The sequence below is a fragment of the Castor canadensis genome, chromosome 10, assembly GCF_047511655.1.
Source record: "Castor canadensis chromosome 10, mCasCan1.hap1v2, whole genome shotgun sequence".
NCBI classification, from domain to species: Eukaryota; Metazoa; Chordata; class Mammalia; order Rodentia; family Castoridae; genus Castor; species Castor canadensis.
The window spans coordinates 147703828-147728045 of NC_133395.1; the positions used below are offsets into that span (position 1 = coordinate 147703828).

General features: G+C 45.5%; 1 protein-coding gene across 1 annotated transcript in view; it reads right to left on the minus strand.

Moving 5' to 3' along the window:
* The window catches only part of Ruvbl1 (RuvB like AAA ATPase 1), a 35113-nt gene extending 12334 nt beyond the window's left edge, over positions 1-22779 (minus strand). Inside the window, exons 1-6 of the mRNA XM_074044589.1 lie at positions 22535-22779; positions 19536-19622; positions 14024-14156; positions 5493-5644; positions 2480-2569; positions 1518-1667 (exon numbers count right to left, since the gene is read on the minus strand). Of these exons, the coding sequence (XP_073900690.1) occupies positions 1518-1667; positions 2480-2569; positions 5493-5644; positions 14024-14156; positions 19536-19622; positions 22535-22675 (753 nt within the window). The 5' untranslated portion in view covers positions 22676-22779. The remainder of the gene's footprint in view (positions 1-1517; positions 1668-2479; positions 2570-5492; positions 5645-14023; positions 14157-19535; positions 19623-22534) is intronic.
* Positions 22780-24218: the final 1439 nt, after the last annotated feature.

Below are 24218 nucleotides of genomic sequence, written 5' to 3' on the forward strand. Positions count from 1 at the left end.
CTTGGGGTCCTGCAGTGGAGATACTCCAAAATACCTTCTCTGGAAAGCCCGAGGAGCTTCTAAACCCAGAAAAATTTTTAGAGGCTACTCCTGACTTGTAAGAACCAAATTCTTTTCATGGCAGGTATAAGCCCAGGAGGGAGGGTACCCCACCTCCTGCCCTAGCCATTATCCTAGACTAGCCACAAGTGACTATGAGCCCTTCCCTAGGCCTCAGCCAGCTCTTATGTTGCAATGCTTTGGTGGATTCTGTTCTATCTGCCAGGAATGCATTTCTTTCCAGGAAGCTCCCATTTTCCATTAAAGATCTGGTCCAATGACCTCCGTGGGGCTTCTGCCTTGGCAACAGAACGAGCCAGGTCACAGCCCTCATTTTCCAGCCCAGGAGGGAGCTGCTCACAAAGACAACACAGGAAGACCTGATGCAGTCTTCCAGCACAGCCTTTAGGCAGCAACTGTCAAAGGAGGGAGTAAGCGTGAAGGTGCATCATAATCACATTCCAATGCTTCTTTCATGGGTTGTCCCTCAAGAATGGCTGACTTGCTAGCATGCTTACCATCAACTGCATCTGGTGGACCAGAGACACAGAGGTGTTCACTAAACATTAACCAGTTAAAGGGAGCTAATGTGTTCTGAGTACTTACATCCAATCTCCAAAATACCCCTGCTGGGGAAGAAAACACTCAAAACCAATGAACTCTTAAATCACAGAAAACCTAGAGGCCCAAAATGACAAATCAGCCAAGCTAGTTGGTGACAGTGACATAGTTCCTGATTTCTGAGCCAGCACTCTGCCCAAGACAAAAGCATCTAAGGAGGTCAGTTTGGAGTTCCACCTTCTGAGGGGACCTGGTGGTCCAAGGAACAACTGTCAGCAATCTCCTTACCAAAGCTCCAAGGAACAAACACTTAAGGATCAAATTCATTCCCTGCTGGTAACGAGTGGCCTCTTAGGCTGAAGGTGGAACCAAAATGAAGGGCCAGCAGGTGTGCTTTGTGTCTCTTAATCACACATGGCTCAGAAGGCATAAAGTGATGACGTACTTTCCTACATGTATTCAAGTACATTTAGTCAAGGTATAAGCATCTATCAGCCGTCTAAAGGAGTAGGCCATGGTTCCAGCTCAGAGCTAACACAAGTGGGGACCTGGCCAAGTGGAGGAAAGACACAGAACTGTCAGAGTTTCTGAAACCCTGTGAAGGGATCATAGAACACTCATGTCTTCCCACCACTGACACCCAAAGAATCCAGGCACATGAGCCTATTGTTGGACAGGAGCCATGGAGGAAGCTGGCTAGCTCTGGGCCAGAAGCTTAGCTGGGACAAGAAACAAAGCCCATGAAACCATCTGTGACTCATGCATTTGAATTGGAACAAAGGAGTCCCATAGCTCATGTTGATGTTAATTGTTGAACATCACAGAAAGAAAAAGACTGCCCGCCTTAGAGGTGGCAGCAAGAGCTTCCGCACACACATGAAAGACATGGGCAGGTCACCCAGGCGCTACAGTACTACCTGGGGCCGCGCATTGGCCACATCCAAATCATGCAAGGTCACATCCTGGATAATTTCTTTCTTCTTGTGCACGTCCCCCTTAGGTAAGGGGACGTACTCTTCAGCTTCAAGGTCAAATTCTGTGGCATAGGTGTCACACCTGCCCTGCCTCTGCAAAGAGAGAAACATGAGTGCCTGGTGAGTTTTCACTGCCATGTCCCCAAATGGCAGAGTACTAAGTGAGATAAAGGTCTCAGTTCCCAACTGCGCCTGACAGCCTAGCAGACAAACCCCAAATGTGCCCACTCCCCCAAATGTGCTCACTTTCCTGCTGCCAAGAGAAGGAAGCTATCTGCTAATCACTGCACTCAAAAACCCGGCTGGAGACACCGGATACTTTCTCCCAAGAACCCGCCCCTCTCCTCCTCTTAACTGTACACATTCCCGATAAAGGGCAAATCCAGCAGATTAACTGGAGACAGAGGGAGCTGCTCAGACGCTTTTGTAGGTGGATGATTTATTGTATGATATGAAGTATTATGCTCATCCATTAAACAGTGAGGAGCACTATACAGGACACTGAAAATCAGATAAAAAAAGAATGCCAACTAATGCAGCGTTTCTTCCCACATTGCATATATCTTGGGAAGAAAATACTAAAGAGATAAAGGAAGATTAAATACACTGCACATTTCAATTTGAAAATGACTAAAGTTGTTTTGGTTTCCCACCCTGTACTCCCCCTCTAGAAAGGTGTGTTTTCCCAACAGACTGTCTGTTTTAATCACGAGAAGGTTAAAGGAAGAAAGATAAAGGAAAGCAAACTTTCCTGTGCATGAGGGGTAACTGCTGCCCTTGGCACCACATCGCACCAAGTGCCAGGCCTGCTGCACACCTGCAATGGCTGAAGAAAGCAGCTCCTGTCACCCAGGTCCTCTCATGGTTAAGGCCTGGTGCCTTTTCCCAAGGAAGGCATTACCTACCTTCACAGCCCCACTATTGGCTTCAATGTAAATCACATCTCCAGCCTCCACTCGTTCTTTCTGCAAACTCTCAAAAATACTGGGGTCCAGCTATAAAGAAGAAAAGAAAGAAGGGTGACTTAAGAGAGCAGCAACACACCCTTCTCTCTGACACACTGAAGGTGTTTCCATAGACCTGACGCAGTGAGTGACTGTGTAACGTATGTGCACTACAACTTGGGAAAGTGTGAGGGCATGAGTGTGATGCCAGGCTGGGTTAAGGGGCTGAGTGTACCAGGGAGAGAGCAGGAGGGCGGTGACTGTATGCCAGGCTTGAGGAGAACAGAGACACTCTTCTCCTCCTTCCCTTCACTTCAGAGGCTGTAATGGAGCAGAGGATTTTTAAAAGGAGGGCTCCGGCTATGTTCAGATGGGGCCACACTGTCCATGGGAACATCGCCCTAACAACTCTCCTCAGATAGTGTGCTGCCCCTGCTTCACTTCCTCCCTCTCCTCCCACAGGTGGTGATAGGACTTTCTACAAGGGAAATACCTGCTTACCAGGCCGGTGCTCTGCAGGGCTTATGAGTCTAGACACGAGGCCCTCAGCCTCATTTCTATCACAGCACCCAGGTGCAATCACGGGTGTGTGAAATTCAAAAGGAAGCATAAGCCCCAACCCTCCCAAACTTTCAGTGTCAAATCCCATGTTTGTGTCCCTGGGGCCTGCTTGCTGCATTTACAGGAAAGGACAGGAGTATGCCGTGGGTCCTGCTGCTTCTCTCCAGGTCACTCAGATCCAGGTGTGCCCAGAAATAATCTTTTAGAACATCATCCTTTCTAAGAACCTAGTATGTAGACACAAGTTTCTCTAGGTTAAATTCTGAGGAGAATTCTATGCTATAGAATGTGGTTGTGGTGGGAAAAAATTGGGAATTTGTTCCAAACAAAATTAAGACAGTAAGAAATGAGGGCTTGGTGAAAGAAGCCAGACACAAAAGAACACACACAGTACGATTCCATTTATATGAAGTGCCCCGAAAAGGCAAATCTATACTAACAGAGAGTCGATTAGTGGCTACCAGGGGTAAGGGTGGGAGCTGGGAGTGATTATTAGTGGGCATGAGATTTCTTTTGGGAGTAATGAAAATGTTCTAAAATTAGATTGTGGTAATGGTTGTATAACTGTGTAAATACACTAAAATTCCTTAAAGTGCATACTTAAAATGAGTGAATTATATTTAAAATTGTAACTCAATAGAGCTGACAAAAAACAACCAACACATTTGCAAACCCCAGACTTGGCCTCTCTCTGGCACTGGTGGATGGGGACTGATGGCCTCTGGGTGGCACTGTGTAGCCAGAGAACAACAGCTGGTAAATCCCCAGGGCAGGTCTGACAGGAGAGAAGGCAAGGACCATGCTAATGACATTCTCCTTGCTGAGACTTACAAGTGTCCTTCGAACTTAAACATCCATCAAGTATTTGAAGTCCTTCTTTCCTGCTATCTTGCACATATGCTAAAATTATCTAGAAGTATTCATTTTGGAAGAAAAAGTTCATCTTTTTCTTTATGCTATTTTCTTAAAAGAAAATGTGCAAAGCAACCTTATACATAGCTCAAATTTAAACTGCATGCCCTTTTAATATGATACATTGAAAAGTATACTTTCTTTTTGCCTCAAGCATTTTTATGCTGGCTAATTTCCCAAATGAGTTGACTGAAGATGTAATTACTGAAAAGGTGGCATACTCTACTGGGAAATCTAATTAATACAAGGATGGAAGCAATGGGGGCAAGTATAAAAGGGATAATTTGCAGAGGCAAGCTCCTGAGATGAAGACTCTGTTCGGAAAAGAAAAACGACCCTTTCAAAAAGTGACATTTTTATGATCCCCATAAAGCAGTGACCAAGAAACAACCTTACAGAATCAAAGAACCATAAAATTGCAGAAAGAAGTGAAGATGGAGAAATTGCATGGTTGATCTACCGCAGTTTATAGATGAGAAAACTGAGTCCCAGAAAGCCCATGACTTCCTAACGTCACACAGCAAGCTGGAGGACCCACAGCACAATCGTTAGGACTCTGAGAGTCAACTCTGCCACCTGACTAGCTGTGTGATCACAGAATAGCTGTTTAACCTCTTTATGAGCTTCAGTTGTTCATCTGTAAAGTGAGGGAAATGAGATGTGTACATAATGACGTTATAAACAACAACAAATGAAGTATGTGCCGAAGCAGTGAGCAGGCCTAGCACGAACAACAGCTGACAAGTACAACAGTAGTGCTGTTTATTGACCATCATAGCAATAATAATATTCACAATGCAAAGCCTGCAATCCAGATGGCCTCATCGGTCTCACTGAAGGCTCTCACAGTGCCATCAATAGTACTGCTCATGAGGTAACTAATGCCACACCCAAAGCTACACAGTCCATTCTTATAACTGTGACATAAGCAATTACTGTTCCCCAAAAACAGACAAAGAAATGTCTGCTCAGAAACTGTCACTTTCCTAATGCACACAGCTGTAAGTACCAGAGCCAGGATTCCCTTCAAGACATTGACTCCATGCTCCTCCCCAAGGCATCCTGCTGCTTGCATCCCAAAGGTTTACTGGACAGGTGTACAAGGGTCCTCTAGGGCCATGCACCAAGCCACAGGCAACTGCAGGCTTCCAGCCCAGCACACAGGAGCTGCATGTGGCCCTTCAAGCTGTCTGCTCACACCTCTCACCAGATTCCTTGATGCTGCTGCCTTCTCTGTGCACGGGCCTAGGGCCTTGAAAACACAGCCACAATAAGAGACACTTACCCACCCACATCATGCACCAGACATACAATTTCCTAGGAATAAGTGCCATGAAGCCCTCCCCGGGCCAAGCCTGCACTAAGCACTACTTTATATGCCTAACATCCTCACACTGTATGTGATGTCAACATGCACAGTGCACAGATGGGGAGAGGTCCTACCACAGCCCAGAGCCACCGCGCTCAGAGGTTACGGGAACAGCCACGCACAGGTACTCGCCTTCAGCTGTTTGGTTCCTTTGGCTGTCTTGAGTCCTATGATCACATGGCTGATGGTTTTGCCATACCCTCCCATGGGGTTCTCGGTCTCACATGGAGTTAGCTCTGTCACTTCACCTTCATAAACTTCCTTGGTTTCCTTTATCCGCAGTCCTGGAAAAGGTGGCAGATGAGCCATGTTGAGAAGCCAAATTATCTCATACAACGGATCTTCTCTCCCCCCCCACCACACACACGTGCTCACCAGAGCTCCAAACTTCCATGACAAATCAGCCTTAATAATGTCAAGTCTGTCACCATGGAAGGAAAAGTGATACGAACACACACAAACTGGAGGTGCTACTGAGAAAGGAAGAAAAGTGGTTTATCTCTACTTTTCAAGAGTCTCTCTAGGTTTAAATTCAGAACTAGACAGACAAGCTCTAACTCTCAGAATTGCTTTACAGGCACACCTCCAAGGAAGTGGAATTTAGCTTGAGCTGTACTCTGAAACACAGCACTCTACTCCACCAGTGACTACAAAACTCTGTGTTCTTGTTCCCTGCTTTTCTGACTCTGAAAGGAAAATTTAAAACTAATCAAAATAACTCACTACTCACTTTGACACTCTCAGGCCTGACCAAGGTATGCTATAATAATGAGGGTCTCAGTAACAGACACTGACAAGTGTTCTGGGTCCTTGGCTGATCTTCACACACCTCCCAAAAGACATACCAAAGTCGAATGCCAGTTAATCATTCTGTAAACCTAGCTACTTGAGAGGTTGTTCCCCGTTAACAGATGAAGAAATGACTGCTCAGAGACTGTCACTTTTTCCCAATACTCAGATCTACCCAATCGAGAGGATTGGGGTTCAAGGTCAGCCAAGGCAAATAGTTCAAGAGACCCCCCCATCTCCAAAATAAGCAGAACAAAATGGACTGGATGTGTGGCTCAAGTGGCAGAGTACCTGTTTTGCAAGCAAGAAGTCCTGAGTTTAAACCCTGAGGATTAAGGTAGAAAGGAGCCAATTTAGGTTATATATATATAAAATATGGAAATGCCACAGTGAAACCCCTTGTATAACAATCATAAAAAAAAAAAAGGTCCCTTTTTAAAAAATGAAGGACAGGAAGGTAAAACAAGTCCTGTCTGCTGGTTGGATACCAGTCGGAGGGAGGAGAGCATAGGCAAGGGTGAAAGAGGGCAAATATGGTGGAAGTACCATGGATTCGTGTATGAAAATAGAACAATGAGACCTTGAAACTGTTCTGAGGGGAGGGGAGGATGAAGGAGAAAGATAGAGGGAGTAAATCTAACTAAGATATATTGTAAGCACTTTTGAAAATGTCACAATGTACCCCTGCTACAACTGTAATATGCTAATATTTTTTTTTAAAAACCCAACCAAAGAAAGTGAACAAAACAAGCAAAAAAAAAAAAAAAAAAAACCTAACAAAAAAAATTTTAAAAAGAGAGAGAAATACCAAGCTGTCGCTCATCATTTGCAGTAGGTTATTCTGTAATTTTTCTCAAGGTCACAACAATAAAACTTAGTTCCAAAGCACTTATCCCCCACAATAAAAACATTTAGTTTTTACATCAGAATAATTGTAAGTGGCTGGGTGCTGAGATCAGGAGGATCATGGCTTGAGGCCAGCCTGGGCAAATAGTTCAAGAGACCCTACCTCAAAAACACCCAACTCAAAACACAGGACTGGTGGAGTGGCACACGTAGTAGTAGAGTACCTGCCTAGCAAGTGTGAGGCCCTAAGTTCAAACCCCACCCAGTACCAGAAACAAAAAAAGAATATTGTAAATAAAGGTACATTCCTCCCCTGCTCTAAACACTGCCATCATTAGCTATTTAATGAATGTTTGTTGATTATCTAAGAACTGTTGTCAAGCTGATTTTTGCAATGTTTCTGCTGCCAGCAGCACTCTTTATGAGCCAGGCAATTCCTTGCAGACTCAGTTTAAGATGCTTCTCCTCAAGAAAGTTCCCAGACACATCCTTCCTCCTCCTCATCCTCCAAATCACCCTCACTGACCTGTGTCCCCATAGCACTGACACTTCAGACCTGCCTATTCCAACTGTCCACTGCTGAGCTGAGGACTAGCTCACTAGGCACTCAAGAATGGGTGGGTGAACAAAGTTACTTAAGGCTCACTGTCACTTGGCAGTCCATCTAATAGCCAAGAAATGTGCCTGCAGATACTTTTGTGCACTCCATCTACAGCCTAAAAGCTCTAAGGAGGCTGCTATGTGATGCCACACCACTTGAACCCTCACCTTGGCACTGAATGCAGGCCTTCCCAGGACCAATCTGCTTTCTCTGTCCAAAGTCAATACAGGCATATTTCTGTCTGCTGGACTGGGGGCACAGAGCGGTGATTAGAGAGGTGTGAAGGGTTTCCCAAGTTCTAATCAGATCTGTTTCATGATCTGGGTGCTGGTTACACAAGTGTGGTCACTTTCTGAAATCTCTTCAAGCTGTACACTTACCATTTAAGCTTCTTTCTGTAACATATATGCATTACAACTCAAAAACATTTAAATTAAGACAAAACTTGAAAAAGGAAATGAGACTTTTCATTGCTACTTCTAAAGCAATGATAATCATGAATAATTGCAGGTTTTCCTTAACAGGAAGACAAACGCTCCTCACTGAACACTGCTCCTCTGAAAGTACCGATCATACCTACCTTCCTGCACACTTGTAAATGCACACACAAACCCCAAATCTGGGACTAGAAATATGGACTGCTTACTATAGAGGAGCTGCTCAATCTATTTTCAGAGGCTTGTAAAAACACAGAAAGCCATTTTAAGTTGCTGTGCCACTGTCAAATCAAGGCTGAGGAGAAAACACTCTTGGGTCATGCTAGCTAAAGATGGACAGCTGGGGTCCCCTAACTCACAAGAAAGCTGGCAGACCACGCTGGCAGAAATAAAGGAAAAACCTCTTATGGCAGTGGCTTCTCCATCTGTTTCACAGCCCTCCCACACAGTGTAAGGAAGGCTTTCCCGCCATGACACCTCCCCAGATTCTCACCCTACTCAAGAGAGAGGAGGTTCACTACACTTCAGCTTAGCCTGAGAACCTGCCTGGGGGAAGGCACCCAGCTCTGAGAAGCAGCCTTTTCCTCCAGCCTCCAGACCTAGGCCTGGTACAGGACTCTGGCTGCCCACAACACAGGGCCATAGCTCTCCAGCAGCTTTTCCACAACGTTCTCTCACTTCCAGTTAATGCACTCTCCAGCTCAGCACTCCCTTCCTCCCAGATCTTGGGTGGGACCCTAGTCCCCATCTGATTTATATTCTATCCAAAGAAAAAAGAGAAAAAAAATTTAAGATGAATAGTAGCCAATCCATTATATGTAGTATATATCTGTATCTTGAGTCAAACAATAAGTCTGTAAACACATCAGGATACTTATAAGACAATGGAAATTTGAAACCTAACTAGATGTTTGACAATACTACAGAATTACTGTTTTTATAGATTTACACTTGTATTGAGGTTATTTTTAAGTCACTGGTTTTGAAAGATATATACTGAAATATGTATGTGTCAAATATCTGTGATTTGCTTTAAAATAATCTTAGAGGGGGTTGTGGCTCAAATGGTAGAGAACATTTGCCTAGCAAATGTGAGGCCCTGAGTTCAAATCCCAGTACCACCAAAATAATCTTAAAGGGGAATGATGGGAAAGAGCTACTTATAAATTAAGATCAACTGTGAGTTGAAGCTGGTGCCACCTGATGACTTTTGTGCATTTGAAATTTTCCACAACCAAAGTTAAAAACAAAAAAGGGTGAGCTGGTGGCTCACACCTGTAATCCTAGCTATTCAGGAGGCAGAGATCAGGAGGATTACAGTTCAAAACCAGTCCAGGCAAACAGTTCCCAAGACCCTATCTTGAAAAAAAAAATCACAAAAAAGGGCTGGTGGAGTGGCTTGAGGTCACTGGAAACTCAAGCTGCAGCACAGATCTAAAATTGTGAGTCTTAGAGCAACAATCCCAGTCTTCTGTGCTACAAGCTGGCTATGAGAATGTAGAGCAAATGAAAGTTTACACACTGCTGGGGGGAGTACATGTGCACAAATACTGTAGACCAGCATAGTGTGATGGCTGAAGTTGAACAAATGTATACCTATGACCTATGACGCTGCACTTCAGTTCTTTGGTACGTACCCAGCAGCATGCGTATATGTGTATGTTATGTGGCACAAGACAGGAATGGTCATGGCAATACTGGGAGTACTCCAGTGCCTATCGATAAGGCATGCACATACCATGGACTACCACACAGCAATAAAAAAGGCTAGTGGGTTACCAATCTTACAAGCATGACATTGCAGGGAAAGCCAAGCCCAGAAAACACAACTGCGTGCAAAGTTCAAAAGCAGGCTAACTGCACCATGCATGGGGAGGGAAGCTCAGTGACAAGGTGTGGACACTAGGTTAAATGGGTACTGGTGACACTATCTTTCTGACTGGGTGCTGGTTTCATTTTATGATAACCCACCCAACAATGGATCTATTTTCTGTGCACAAAATCACAGTAAACTTAAAAAAGCAAGAGTGAGTGACAGCACAAGTGGGTCCTGGTGAAGGACAACAGTGGTGCTGAGCTTGGACCACATCTACACACCTCTCCTGGACTCCACACCTGCACTCGCCTCAGGATGCCCACAATATCTCATGCCCTGGCTGCACCCATGGTCTGGCCCCCAATCTCAGGGATTCGATTTCCATCATCAATAACTGAAGCTCCCCTGAAGATCCCCAAGTATGGCCACAGTTGAGAACCCCTAATCTGAAGAGTAAGTGAGGAACTGTGCATCTTACAGGTGAGGAAGCAGCAGTCCTGGATGGCTTTGGTGCCTTCTATTTTGATAGGGAAATATTCCAGCGGCACAAAGCCACACAGCCAGGGTGTCAGGTACTCTCAACACTTCCCACGTTTAGATGTGGCCATTATCTTATCATTGGCTTGGTTGCATTCTCTTCCCCAGAAACCCAATCAGGACAGACTCCCAGATAGTAAAATTACACGTTTTAGTCTACCTTCATTCCATCTGATAGCCTATAAATGGAAGTTCTGGAACAGCCCCAAGGGACAGAACACATTGCATCTTACCAAATTCTCAGTTCCTGAAAATCAAGACAAAAATTTTCCAAACGAATGTTTCAGAAGTTTGCAACCAATGTGGAAAATTCTGTACTTTTAAGTGAACTTTAATCAACTCTTTATATCCCACAGAGATAAATTCTTCAGATGGAATGCCTTCTTACATTTACTGTCAGATGACTGTGACATGAAATTCCTTGAGGGGCAGGAAGGCATTCCCGTCTCTCAGTGGCCCCACATTTGTTTAGAAGGGGCTCTGTGCTGACAAGCAGGCAGGGGATGTGGTGAGGGACAATGAGGCCGGCTGTTAGCAGGGCAGGGGCTGAGCTGGCGCTATCTCTGGCAACGACAACACAAATGACACAGGTTTCATCTGCTGGCTCAGGTTTCTAAATCCCTGACAGGGACCTTCATCACATCAAGGAAATAGCACAGACTCCTGGCTTTTCATTTCTGGTGGCTTGCCGCTTCCTCCCCACCCCCTCTGCCAACTTCACAGGAATTCAAAGGCACAGGGAGATGGGCAGGGCTCCTTTCTGAAGGCAGTCAATGGCCTGCCCTTTTATTCTGCACTAGGATCAAGAAATTTCTCTTCACCTTGTTGCCATCAAAAGAATTGCACTGCCTCTCCCCTCAGAAATGGCAAATTGCAGCACAAGTGCCAAGGTGATTCATCTGTTTTAAATCTTAAAGCAGCAAAGTTGCCTTGAAACAATCCAAGTTCCAGCACCCAAGTGCAGCCAGCTTTGTCATACTTCAGTAATGTCAGGAAAAAAAGCATTTAAATACTCAGAAATTTGAAGCAGTGGTAACACCTAACTGTTCATACCATTAACTAATTAAAGAAAATCACTGGCAGTCGGGCACACTGCCTCATACCCTAATCACCACAACACCTGGAGACAGAGGCATTCAAGGCCAGTCTGGGCTCTACAGTAGACCCTGTCTCAAAAATTAATTAAATAAAGCATTGGCACATATTTAAATAAGTGCGGTGGCAGTGGCGCCTGTGGTCCCAGCTGCACGGGAAAGTGAAGGAGGAGGATCACTTAAGCCCAGGAGGTTGGGCCCAGCCTGGGCAAGGTGGTGAGAGCCTGGCTCAGAAAGAAAGAAAAAGAAAAGTACTCAGAAAGACTTTAAATCTTAAGAGAGCATTAAGTCCCAAGTCTCTTCACTGCTGTTCCAGATCCATGCAAAAGGAATATACTATACATAACAAGAAGGACTGAAACTGACCAACACAGACACTGCGCTAAAGAAGCAAAACACAAAGAAGACTTGGTCCACTTAGACCCAGTCTACAAGGGCAAAATTAAGACCAATTGTTTAGAGATGCACACATGAGTATACCAGGTTATGACAATCCCATTATGCATTCCCAGGCTTCACCTGAAAGGGAGAAACTGTGATGGGGGAAGACGGAGACAGGGACAGGACTGTGACATCAGGGTGTCGGCTGTATGCTGTACCTTGATCTGAGAGGGGACTGCATAAGCACTCACTTCATAATTGATGTGAATGTTCACTTTTATAGGTATATGTTATAGTTCAGCTTGAAAAATAGGCAGTAATTATGCCCACCAACATGCTGGTGGCTCACACCTGTAATCCTAGCTACTCAGGAGGCAGAGTAAGGAGGATCTTGGTTTGAGGCCAGTCTGGGCAAATAGTTCACAAGAACTTATCTCAAAAAAAAAAAATCACAAAAAAGGTCTGGAGTGGTTCAAGGTGTAGGCTCCGAGTTCAAATCCCAGTACCTCAAAAAAAAAAATCCAACGTTTCATGATTAAAAAAAAATACTTCCAAGAAGTATTTTGCAGTTTTAAAAAGCCCATAGTCAAAGTAATATGGAACTTAATCTCTGGACAGAGTTCACAATCTCTCTGGTTTAGAATAAGAGCTTCACAGGGTCTTGGGATAAAGCTCTTGGGAGTAAGCTTGCCTAGCATGCACAAAGCCCTGGGTTCCATCCCCAGCATTTCAAAAACAGAAAAAAAAAGTGCCACAGTCCAGTGCTAAGACAGACTTGTTGAGAAAGATGAAGCAGTAGAGAAAGGTCCACAGAGACTGCAGCAACATGGAGGGAGTCACTCAGGATGGAGGAACCACTCAGTGCCAACTGCTGTGGTCACTTCAAGTCCTAACCACACCTGTGGTTCCACATGATCTAACCCCCAACTAGACCATAATCGCTCTTAAGCTCTCATCATTCCTCAGTTTTCTTGTGGATTTCCTTCCTGAGAATACTTCCTGGGTTTGGCAAGCAAAGGCACTAAAAATCAATGCAGTTGCCCTGGCTACTGTGCATAACCCATGCCCTGGCCAGCACACCCCAGACAGACACTTGCACATGTGCACAGAGCCATGTGAGGATGTTCCTCATAGCCTTGGAGGTTTTGGGGGGTTTTTTACTTGTTTGTTTGGTAGTAATGGGGTTTGAACCCAGGACCTTGTGATTCCTAGGCAAGCCGTGTTTCCAGGAGCAAGAACTAAAAACAAATCTGCATGCCTGGCTGAATAAATGGGCTATCACACAACAGCTAAAGGCATGAGTCATCTCTGTAATCAGGTCCGAGGGAGTTGAGGACTTCCTGGCAGAAATGGGGCTGGAAGACTATCCCAGAAGTCCCAGCTATAAGAGGTATAAACTCAGGAGTGGCTGTCTTCTCATAGCCAGTCTTCAGAGGACAGGCAGGCTGTTGCCTCAGACACAGCTCTGCTGTGTGCTAGCTGAGTGACTGGCGAGATACTGAACTTTGTGAGAGTGTCTCTCCAAATGAAGAATGCAGACTGAAGCCTGCTCTGGAGTGAGAGGCCTGGCATATGACAGACATTCTCTATGATGGCCTCACACCCTCAGAGGTTGCACCACAAGCCTCAGAGCTCTGCCGGTCTCCCAGTGTCTCCCTCTCCAACAGGCTACAACCCCTCTGGCTTACCCCTGAGGTCCCTGGCCATTATGGCAGCATGGTGCACAATGACTCCGGCTTGAGTCAAAAGCCGATTCAGTGGACAATCATCTTAAAAGCAAAAGCAAAACAAGAGAAAGCTGCCAGGAAAATGCTACTTTTTTTTTTAATTAAAAAAACCATTTTACAGATATGCTTTTTATGGTGGGCAGGCAGTGCTGGGGGTAGAACCCAGGGCCTCAAGCCCAGGCTGGCTTCAAACTGCAATTCTCCTGATTTCTGCCTCCCAATTAGTTAGGATTTCAGGTGTGAGTCATTGCGTTAGTTCAAACACATCCATTTTATCACAGGAGGAACTCTAGTTCCATAACTAGGGTCCTCATTTTCTCAGAAAAGCTGTGGCTTTACTGTGTTTTGCAGGGTGACAAATACACAGAAGCACTTTCGCAATAGAGGCCTCTTGGCAGCTACTCAGGAGCTGTCCCCCTACAGCACGACACTCACCGATGGCCCTGCGGAAGTTCTCCATCAGCACCTCAGTCTTCTTTATCTCCGTTGAGTAAACTTCACTGCCCACCATCGGGCAGAAAGGCACCTTACTACCCAGCTCTTGAGCTATAGCCAGAGCTAGAGCTGTCTGCAGAGGACAAGAATGGAAACAATTTTAGTCTTGAGAATATGGACTTCAGAAACACATGCTATAAAAAAACTGTAACCAGGAATGGGTAAATATCTAGTCCTTTAAGTTAACATCATTTGGCATGTCTCACACAGTAACTGGTACCTTTTGTGAATTTTATGAATTGACACTGCCAATTCACCCACAAAGTCTTACTCAGCACAGGTCAACTTAAGTGCTTCCTAAGACCCTCATACACTAAGAAGATGTTACAAAGATGAGACAGAGATTAAGCAGCATAGCTAGGTACCAGTCTAGAAGAAGGCAGAGTGGAGCCTGGAACTATGGCAGCCGTATCTGACTCATGTTCCACCATAGTTTGCATAGTCTTCCAAGCCTGTGCCCTCCATCTCAAAGCAGGGTCTGAGCTACCTGCTCAGAACACCACCCTGGCTTCCTGAGATCCCACACTCTATGTTTTACAAAGGAAACACCAGTCTACAACCCATCAGAAATCAGTAATGGAAGAATGAATTGCTTGATGTTCACTGTGTTAAGTGACCCACAAATTGTGAAGAATGACACATTAGGCAGAATTTTGAAGCTATGAGTTGGACTTAACGAGTCACACCTAACATGCTCTATAGTGAGGTACAAATTGCTATCTGGTGACCTAATTGCAAGAGGCAGATGGTAAACAGAACCAAATGTGACAGAGGTCTGGTCAAATGTCAAGCCTCAAAGGCGAAAGCTTTAAAGTTGGCACAGGGCTGGAAATGCAATGGCCTTTGAATGCCATTTCCATCTTTCCTCGGCTTTCAAACAGGAGAATGAACAAAGTCGGTTCCCAAGGTAGATGCGGGTAAGGGGAAGGAAGTAAGCCATGATTCTGGAACAAAGTGAACTCAAGAGACAGTGTTTGAAAATTGGCTCACTAAAGGTGTCTTTCTTTTATTCTGCCAGTACTGAGGTTTGAACTCTGGCTTTCGCTTGCTAGGCAGGTGCTCTACCACTTGAGCCATGCCCCCAGCCCTTTGGGCTTTATTTATTTTTCAGATAGGGTCTTGAGCTTTTGCCCTGTCCAGCCTCAATCCATGATCTCCCTGCCTTTGCCTCCCAAACTGATGGGATTACAAGTGTGAACAAGCATGCCCAGCCCTTGGATTTTCTTTACTACCTATTTGGTGAGTTTTGAGCCTATAGGATCTGGATGAGAATCAGCATAACGGTGTAATACATAAAGTACTGGCCTGTAGGGCACTGGCCTGTTGGCTTTAGTCCTAATTCTGCCAATATTTTTCCATGCAACCTTGGGCACAAGACAAATCTCTAGTGCCTAATTTCCTCACCTGTTCAGTGATAGTATTAAAGTAGCAGGTTAGATCACAGGTAGCAAACTAGTTGCCCACAGACTGGTTCTGTTTTGGCCCAGGGACTCTCATGTGTGTTTAAAACTCAGTTTTCATGGGCTAGAGGTATGGCTCAAGTGGTAGAGTGCTTGCTTTGCAAGCACAAAGCCCTGAGTTCAAACCCCAAAGTCCACCAAAAAAAAAAAAAAAAATGCTGTCAGTTTTTGAACTGGGAAATTTCATCTAACAATCCAGCTCTGAGGACCTGGATGGTCTGGCCACAACAGGCCCTCATTATCATGTGGCAGCAGCCACCACAGTCAGGCTGCACCCAGCCTAAGCACACACCTGAGTTTGTGAGCCCAAAGCAGCTGCCTCTAAAACAGCTATTCCAACAGCAAAGGACAAGTAATGGGGCACAGTAAGAAGAGCAGCACCCTGACACCAAGCCACCCCCGAGGGCCCCTGGCTGCCATGCCACCTTCCACCCAGTCTGCCAGCTTCCCTGTCACTTCACTTTTCTTTCCATTATTTACACAGGCCCTAGTTCTCCATTCTCAGTTTCAGACTTAAACACAGTGACCATACCCACACTGGCATCCCTGCCTCCCTCCATTAATGTAGAAGAGACAATCAATATGCTTCCATTAAATATGTTAAATACTTGGTGAAGGAGTGCACTGTGTGTCTAGTCTTCATAAAGAGGACCCCAGAAGGGACATGTCTAACTTGGCAGCCATACCTACCCCTCCATTCAGTGCTGGTCCTCCAACTATGAGCTTGATAACTAGTTTGTACTTTATTTTCTTTTTCATTTATTTATGTCTTTTGGTGACACTAGAGTTTGAACTCAGGGTTTCACGCTTGCTAAGAAGGTGCTCTTACCATCTGAGTTACTCCACCAGCCCTTTTTGGTGATGGGTTTTTTTCAAGAAAGGGCCTTGTTAACTGTTTGCTCGGGACTGGCTTTGAACTGTGATTCTCCTGATCTCTGCCTCCTGAGTAGCTGGGATTACAGGAGTGAGCCACTGGCACCAGCTTAGTTTGTGTTTTATGGATTAAGAAACTAAAACTCAGAGCCAGGCATGGTGACACATACCTGTAATCCCAGCACTCAGAAGGCTGAAGCAGGAGGATCACAAGTTCAGGCCACCCCGGGCTACATAGTGAGTTCCAGGCCAGCTTGGTATACAATGTGTTTACCTCCAAACAAAACAAAACAGTGAGAGGTCATCAGGAGAGGAACATTCACAAGGAGAGGCATTTGCATCTCTAAGACAAGCACTCAGTTAAGAGGCCTAGGCATCATCACATTAGAAGCTCTCCTGAACCACCTCATTCTAGAATACATGACAGCAGCAGACAAACGTGCACAAAGAGTAGGTGACAGCACGTGCTCACTGCTCACCTTTCCCGGGAGGAAAGTGGCTCAACATCACAAAAGAAAGGACTATGCTTCCAGCACTGTGGCTCCACAAAGTGTTTGTGATTACCAGCAATGCACAGCATTAAGACAGAGACCCCTGAATGAAAACAGGACCCTTGAAGATGGGTCAATAGAAAAGACGGGCCACAAAAAACTCTACTTTGGGGGCTGGTGAAATGGCTCAGGTAGTAGAGCACCTGCCTGGCAAACAAAACAAAACAAAAACTCTACCTTGAATGGGAGGCAGAGGCAGGAGGATCACAAGTCAAGAGGTGAAGTTAGTAAGATGCTATCTCAAATACAAACAAACAAGAAAAGGGCTGGGGGTGTAGCTCAAGTGGTAGAGCACTTGCCTAGAAGTATGAGGCCCTGGTTTTAATACCCAAGACCATGAAAAACAAACCAAACACACACACACCCCCAAAATTAGTAGCTGACACGGTAGTAAACAGCTGCGATCCCAGCACTTCAGGAGGATCACAAGTTGGAGGCCAGCCTGAGCAGCTGAGCAAGACCCTTTTATCAAATAAAATAAGTAAGGGGTTGGTGGGTGTAGCTCAGTGGTAGAGCACTTGCCCTGGGCTCACTCACCCCCAGTACCGTAAAGAAAAGGCCTTAGTTAATGGACCATGAGCTCAGTCTCTCCTGCAGAGAGTAAGCTGACTACTCTCTTCAAAGACTTTCCTTCCCGGGCTCTGGAGACACCATCTTCTCCCTGCTCTGCTCCTAACATTTTAACTTTTATTAACTTATTGTTTAATTAAAAATTGTGACAGCCTGGTGCCGGTGGCTCACGCCTGTAATCCTGACCTCAAGAGGCAGAGATCAGGGGGTTTGCAGTTCGAAGGCAGCCCAGGCAAATAGTTGGCAAGACCCTCTCTCAAAAATACCTAACACAGGGAGTAGGTGGGAGAGGGTTGGGGGCGGGGGGGGTGGAAATGACCCAAACAATGTATGCACATGTGAATAAATTAAAAAAAAAAAAAAACCTAACAAAAAACCGGCTGGACTCAAGGTGTAGGCCCTGAGTTCAAGCCCCTGTACCACAAAAAAAAAAAAAAAAAAAAAAAAAAAATTGTGAGAAAGTTCAGTATAAACTACACATAGCTCCCCAGTACTGCCAAAAACAAACAACAAAAAAACTACACATAGCTCTCGGCTTCTGGCTTCCAATTGGGCCTTGCCATGCTCCCCTTTATGTCTCCCTTCCCTACACGTAGCTGATACTGTATAAACATCTGATTGGAGAGAGTAATGATGATACCATGGTAACGTAGGGGAATGCCCTTGCAGCTTTTTTTTTTTTTTTTTCCAGTTGAACTCAGGGTTTCACACTTGCAAAGTAGCACTCTACTGGTTGAGTCAAGCCTCCAGTCCATTTTTCTCTGGTTATTTTAGAGATGAGGGACTCCTGAACTATTTGTCCAGGATGGCCTCAAACTGCAGTCCTCCTGATCTTTGCCTACCAAGTAGCTTGTGGAGAGATCAGTGAAGCTTACATTGTGCAGTACTTCACTGTTTAAGAATGGCACCAATTCCTCTATTGTAGGACACCAGTAGAAGGTACACCATCAATTCAACAGTTCAAATTTCAAAATTGTAATTAAAGTCATTATCTCGTAGCTGACTGATTTAATAATGGCCTGAAATAGGTGGAGCGTGTGCTTCTGCTTCTGAAAGGTTAACAGCCTGCCTCAGTCTCACAAGCCAACATCAGAGCTAGAATTGAAAGCCCATTTCTTTGCACACAGAAGCCCAGGGTCCTGCTATCTGGGGCCAAGAGGTCCTTGTGGAGAGCAAGCAAGTCTCAAATTAGGTAATGGGGTGAGTTTCAAGTCTCTGGTCTATCCACTCCCCATCCCAACAAGCCAGACTATGTGCTCTGCCTAGAAGGCCATTTTCTTCCCTGCAAGGAAAAATCCTCTCCCAGCTCTGAAGGGCAAATACCAAGTCTCAACCTGTCCAGCTTCACCAGCCCTCGGTGCCACCTCCTGCTTAAATTCTAGCTGCTAGTTCCAAGTTTGGCTTCTTGTATTTTAGACCTTCCCACTCCATCCAGGTCTCTTCTTCCTACGTTGTTCAAAAAGTTCCTTCTAGAAGTACTTATGACTGTACTCATTTTGTACTGTCATGTCTTCCTGATTTTCTGCCCTGAAAAGACTATAAAACCCTTGAAGATAAAAATCCTGTCTCTAATTCTTTTTTCTTTTCATCTCTCACATAGCCAAAACAAGGAAGGGATAAACCTAGTATTTGGAAAAATATTTGCTGACTCATTTTCTTTATTCTCAAATAAGACGTTACTCTGAAGATTTTCATGACACCCTAGGCTAACAGAAATGTACTTCCAAAGCAAAGGAGACTTGAAAGACATAAAGGAAGAAGTCTAGAGACAATGAGACCCTCTGAGGACTTCATTTTCTCTTCTCTGGAGGTAGGCCAGGATAATTTTAGTTTTAGAAGCACAAATTTTAGACACTCAATTGTATTATTGCACATTAGTTTTTAAAACATACATATAACCAATTTAGCTAAACAAAGAGTAGTTAAGACACGAATTCAATTTGGCTTAGACATTAGGATCATTCTCTTGGGTAGCTTAAAACAAGAGAAAATGAGTACCTTGCCAGTTCCAGGAGGTCCTGCCAACAGAACGGCTCTTCCAGCCATTTTCTTGCTTTTGATTAATTCTACTATGACGCCACATGCCTACACACCACAATGGAAAGAGATCATCAGTCAGTATAAAGTGCTTTGTGTCCAGTACCTGGTCCACACAATTCATGTACTCATCCAACTGACCCTGAATGCCAGGCACTGGCAGGGCAGGCTCTGTTCTAGATGCCAGACAGCACAGGAAGACAGAAAAGCCTGTGCTTATAGTGCAAATCCTTACCATGAAAGAAAAAGGGTAAAGAGAGAGTGAGTGGCTAGTGACCCAGGTTGGTCTTTCTGATGACATTATGTTTGATTTGTAAAGCTCTGTGCAGGGCAGAAGTCTATGTTCCAGGCAAAAACAGCAAATTTAAAATACCTAAAATAGGAGTTTGTCATGCCTAAAGGACAGAAAGCTTTCAGGGACCAAAATATAGTGAAAAGAAGAATGGGAAGATGAAGTTGAAGAGCTAGGCAGGGGCCAGATGGAGACCAGGAATTTACAATCTGTTGTAAAGTTTGGATTGCATTCTACGTGTAACAGGAAGAGTCTTAGACTGTGTGCTATGCTGTGATTTGTATTTAAAAGACGATGTTGGCTGCTGTTGGAGATGGAACATTAGGGGTACAAATGGGAACAGTGACTTTTAGTCTAGTGCACGGGGATAGATTCCAGGGCCAAAAAACCTCCTGAAGTAGAAACAAAAACAAAATGGTGTGCACATGTTCCTATGTACACTGTTTCCAGGGAGAGGTTCCACAGCTCTCATCAGGACCCACCAAGGGTAAGGACCAATGATACTGTACCACCATCAGACACACCAAATGCCTTTGAATCCTCATGATTAAATTACTTGATTACCTACTAGTTACATTCATTCTGATTATTAAGCCATTTGCAGTATATACATGTAAACACACACACCCAAACTCTGGTAAATGAGCCACTGATCTTCATACATCATAAAATATTTGACTGTGAAGGAGCAGGCTGAGAAAGTCATACTTTCTGAGCACCTACATCCCATGACTACCTAATTCAAGATGTGTTAGACTCACTGAACAATCAAATTCCTGACTATCTAAAAGGTGTACTCTTCTTGCCTAAAGGAAGGCCATAGCTCTTCTCTCTGGACAGTGACCACACTGTACCACACTGACTGGTTCTTGTGAATACATGGTATCTCTTCTACACTATTCACCATGGACTGTGAAGTACCTTGGTTCCAGATATAGCAGCACCCTCAAAAACATGTGTGTTCAAAGAGCATGTGTGGGTGTTCAGCATTCCAGCTCTCTCTAATTAGCAAAGCAGGGTGCCCTTAACAGAACCCAGAAGACACTCTTCAGATGCTGCATACAGTTTTCCCACATGCCCAGTGACACTAAAATCCTCAGTGAAGCTACCTACTTGAAGGGAAACTTTCCAAATCAAGGACATGTACTTCTAATTACAGACCAGGACTCTTTCATTTATTCTCCAGTAAATATGTTATGAATCCTAACGTTTCAAAAGAATTGGAAGGGCCTTTAAAAGATGACCTAGTCTAACTCAATTTTCAGATGAAGATACTGAGTTCCAGGGCAGCTGCTAATATGATCAGAGCTGTACAAGAGCTTGGTGCAGAGCAGGTCTGTGGCATACAGGTTCAGAGTTAAGAGCATGGGTTCTGGAGTCAAACACTGAAGTACCAATCCTGGCACTGCCACCCCCAGATGAGTGACCTTAGATCTACTTACCTAGCCTCTGTGAACCACAGTTATTCATCTGGACACAAACATTCAGAACAGTTAGTGGCACACATGTTAAATAAAGGGTTTAGGGATAACATGTCCTGATGTATGCAGTTTACTTTGAAATGTAAAAGTGGGTTGGTAAATTGACAAACAAATGGTAAAGCAACATAGTAAAATGTTAATTGCAGAATTCAGACACACAGATGATTTACTATCAACTTTTTTTGTGTATCCAGAAAACATTAGACCAAAGTGGGGTGGAGAGGAAGAGACAATTATTAGATTGGAAGATGAACAAAAAAATGGAAATAAAGCTGCTTGCTAAATAAAAAGCACTCAACCAATGTAACTCATTTGCAGTAACAGGTGTTTAGTGAGCCCGGATCACTTTTGAATCGCTCTTTCCTCACTAGAAGTTGAATGTGTTAGCCACTGCACCTCAGAGCCACCTGAACGTTCCCTTTTGGAAAGATGCTCAGGAGTAGAAACCAGAGGCTTTCCTTTGGCCCTTTCTGTCAGCCAAAGGCTAAGAAGCGACATCTCAACCCCGCGTTAAGTGCAGGTTTCTGCAGCTGCTAAGCCACAGGAACCCAAATGCTGGGCAGAGCAGGCTGCGAGGGTCACATCACAGCGAGGGCGCCGACTTGGGGGTCAGAAATACAGGCGAGTGCAAGTCCACGTGGCAAGGGGGCAGGTGATCTTTCCCGCCTTCACTGTTTTCATCTGCAAAACAGTAACTGTAAAAGCAGTTGGCACCGTTGCCACTTTATAAAAGCAGACTGGATGCGAACAGCCAAAAAAAAAAAAAAAAAAAAAAAACAACGGTGGATAAACCAGACTGCTCCTCTCCATCACGCAGGCCCCGAGAACCAAAACGAGCTTCTTAAGCTCGGCCAAGTTCCTACTTCATAATCCTCACAGCCTGCAACTGCGTTCACAATAAAATACGGCTTCCCCGCCCAGGCGACAAAGCGCTCCGGAAACTGGGCCCACGGAGGTGTCCGCTTTGCTCCTAGTGTTTGCCGTCACCAAAGCCTGCAGTCCCAGTCAGCAGGGACTCCCCGCACGGCGGACAGGGGCTGGCCCGGGGCGGCCTGCACCAGCAATGGTACGAGCTGGGGACACGGTCCCCACCGGGGCCCCCGCGTCGCCCCCTTCCACGCCCCAGGCGCGCGCCCGCAGCCCCGCTCCAGCGGCCCCCACGGCCGCTCGTCCCCGCGCCGCCACACCTCTCTCGCGTTCTCCTGACCCACGAGCCCCGAGGCCGCCTGCTTGGCCAGGCCGCTCTCGTCCAGTCCCAACCCCTTCACGTGGCTGTGAGAGGCGATGCGCTGCGTCTTCGTGGTGCTCTTCACCTCCTCAATCTTCATTTTGCTAAGGCCAGGAGCCAAAACCGGCCTGGGAAAACCAGCAAGCGTAAAGCGCCGGGGTTACCGCGCGGCCGTTACTAAGGCTGTTCGTCAGGGCCCGCCTCGGCCGGAGCTCCATTGGCGGACGCGGAAACGCCTACGTTCCCCAATGGCTTTTGGCTGCGTCCATCACAACTGCCGGGGGCGTTCCACCCACCTACTTCCGGCTGTGTCACCCGGCTGACTTCCCCGGCAGCAGGCGCTTCCGGCCCAGACCTGGGGCGGGACGGGGTGGTGGGGTTGCTGAGGAACAGAGCCCGAGATTTGATGTGGAGCTGCGGCGCTGAACCCAGACCTCAGAGGGGGTTCTTCTTCCCTGTCGCGTTTGAAGGTCATCCCCTTCTACGAATCTCAAGTTGGAGAGCTTAAACTCCGACTTGGTTAAAAACCAGTTTTCTGACTTCCAAGCCTTTACGGATCGCATTCTGTGCACGTCCACCCTAGTTTTTTGTTTTGTTTTGCTTTTCGTTTTTGGTGGTGGTGGTAGTCCTGGGGTTTGAACTCAGGGTTTCACGCTTGCTAGGCAAGCCCTCTACCACTTGAGCCACACCTCCAGCCCCTTCCTACACTTCTTGCTTTCCTTTCTAGTTAAATTAAGTTGACTGAGTAACATTTTACTGTCCTATAGGGCAGTTTAATTCTAATGCAGATAAAAAACACAGGCCAGGACTGGGGCCGGAGCTCAGTAGTGGAGTGCTTTACCAGCATGCGTGAGAGGTCCTGATGAAATAGATAAAATGGCCCAACTCTCCCCCAGGGTATTTGGCTAAAAGTAAACCACTGTTAAATGTTAAACCACTGTTGATGTTAATTGCAGGCCTATATTATAAGCACTCCTTTTATGTATATTTTTCTCTTAAGCTAAGATGCTGGGGCTTGAGGTAATTTGACTCCCTAATTGACAGTTGTTAGGCCTTTCCCTGGTGCAGTGAGTGGAGGACCGTCAGCCTATCAGCCCCTCTTTGGCTGCCAGCCAGACACTCCACAGAGGCCTTGAGGAAGCTACAGGGCAACCACAGCTGCTGGCTGCTGAAGCACAACTGGTGGGTCCAGAAGAAACTATTCCAACTATGAATGTTTCAAACAGCTTGCTCTGGACTTTTCTGCCATCACAAGCAGCCATTTCCACCTAGGCCAAAGAGAGGACACTTCCCCTGGTGGACCACCAGAAGGCCTGTGACTGGTGCAAACACAGTCTTTCGTTTGTAGGAATGACTGTCCTGATTTGTGCAGACACCCTTGCTGCACACCTTTTCTGGCTCCATTAAGCAGTTCTTCAGATTGCTTTTTGAGTCAACCTGGACCCAGTCTTCCATGCTTGCCCCCTGGTGGTGTAACATTGGCCTGATAAGAGGCTTCTCCTTGTGGACTTTGTCTGCTTGTGATTTTTATCATAAGTAGGATGGGCTGAGCTAACATGAACAGGAGCAGTGGAAGTGTCAGCAGAGCAGTAGCAGCAGCAAAGGCCAGAGAGAGAGAGCAGCTAAAGAGTTTCAGAGACAAA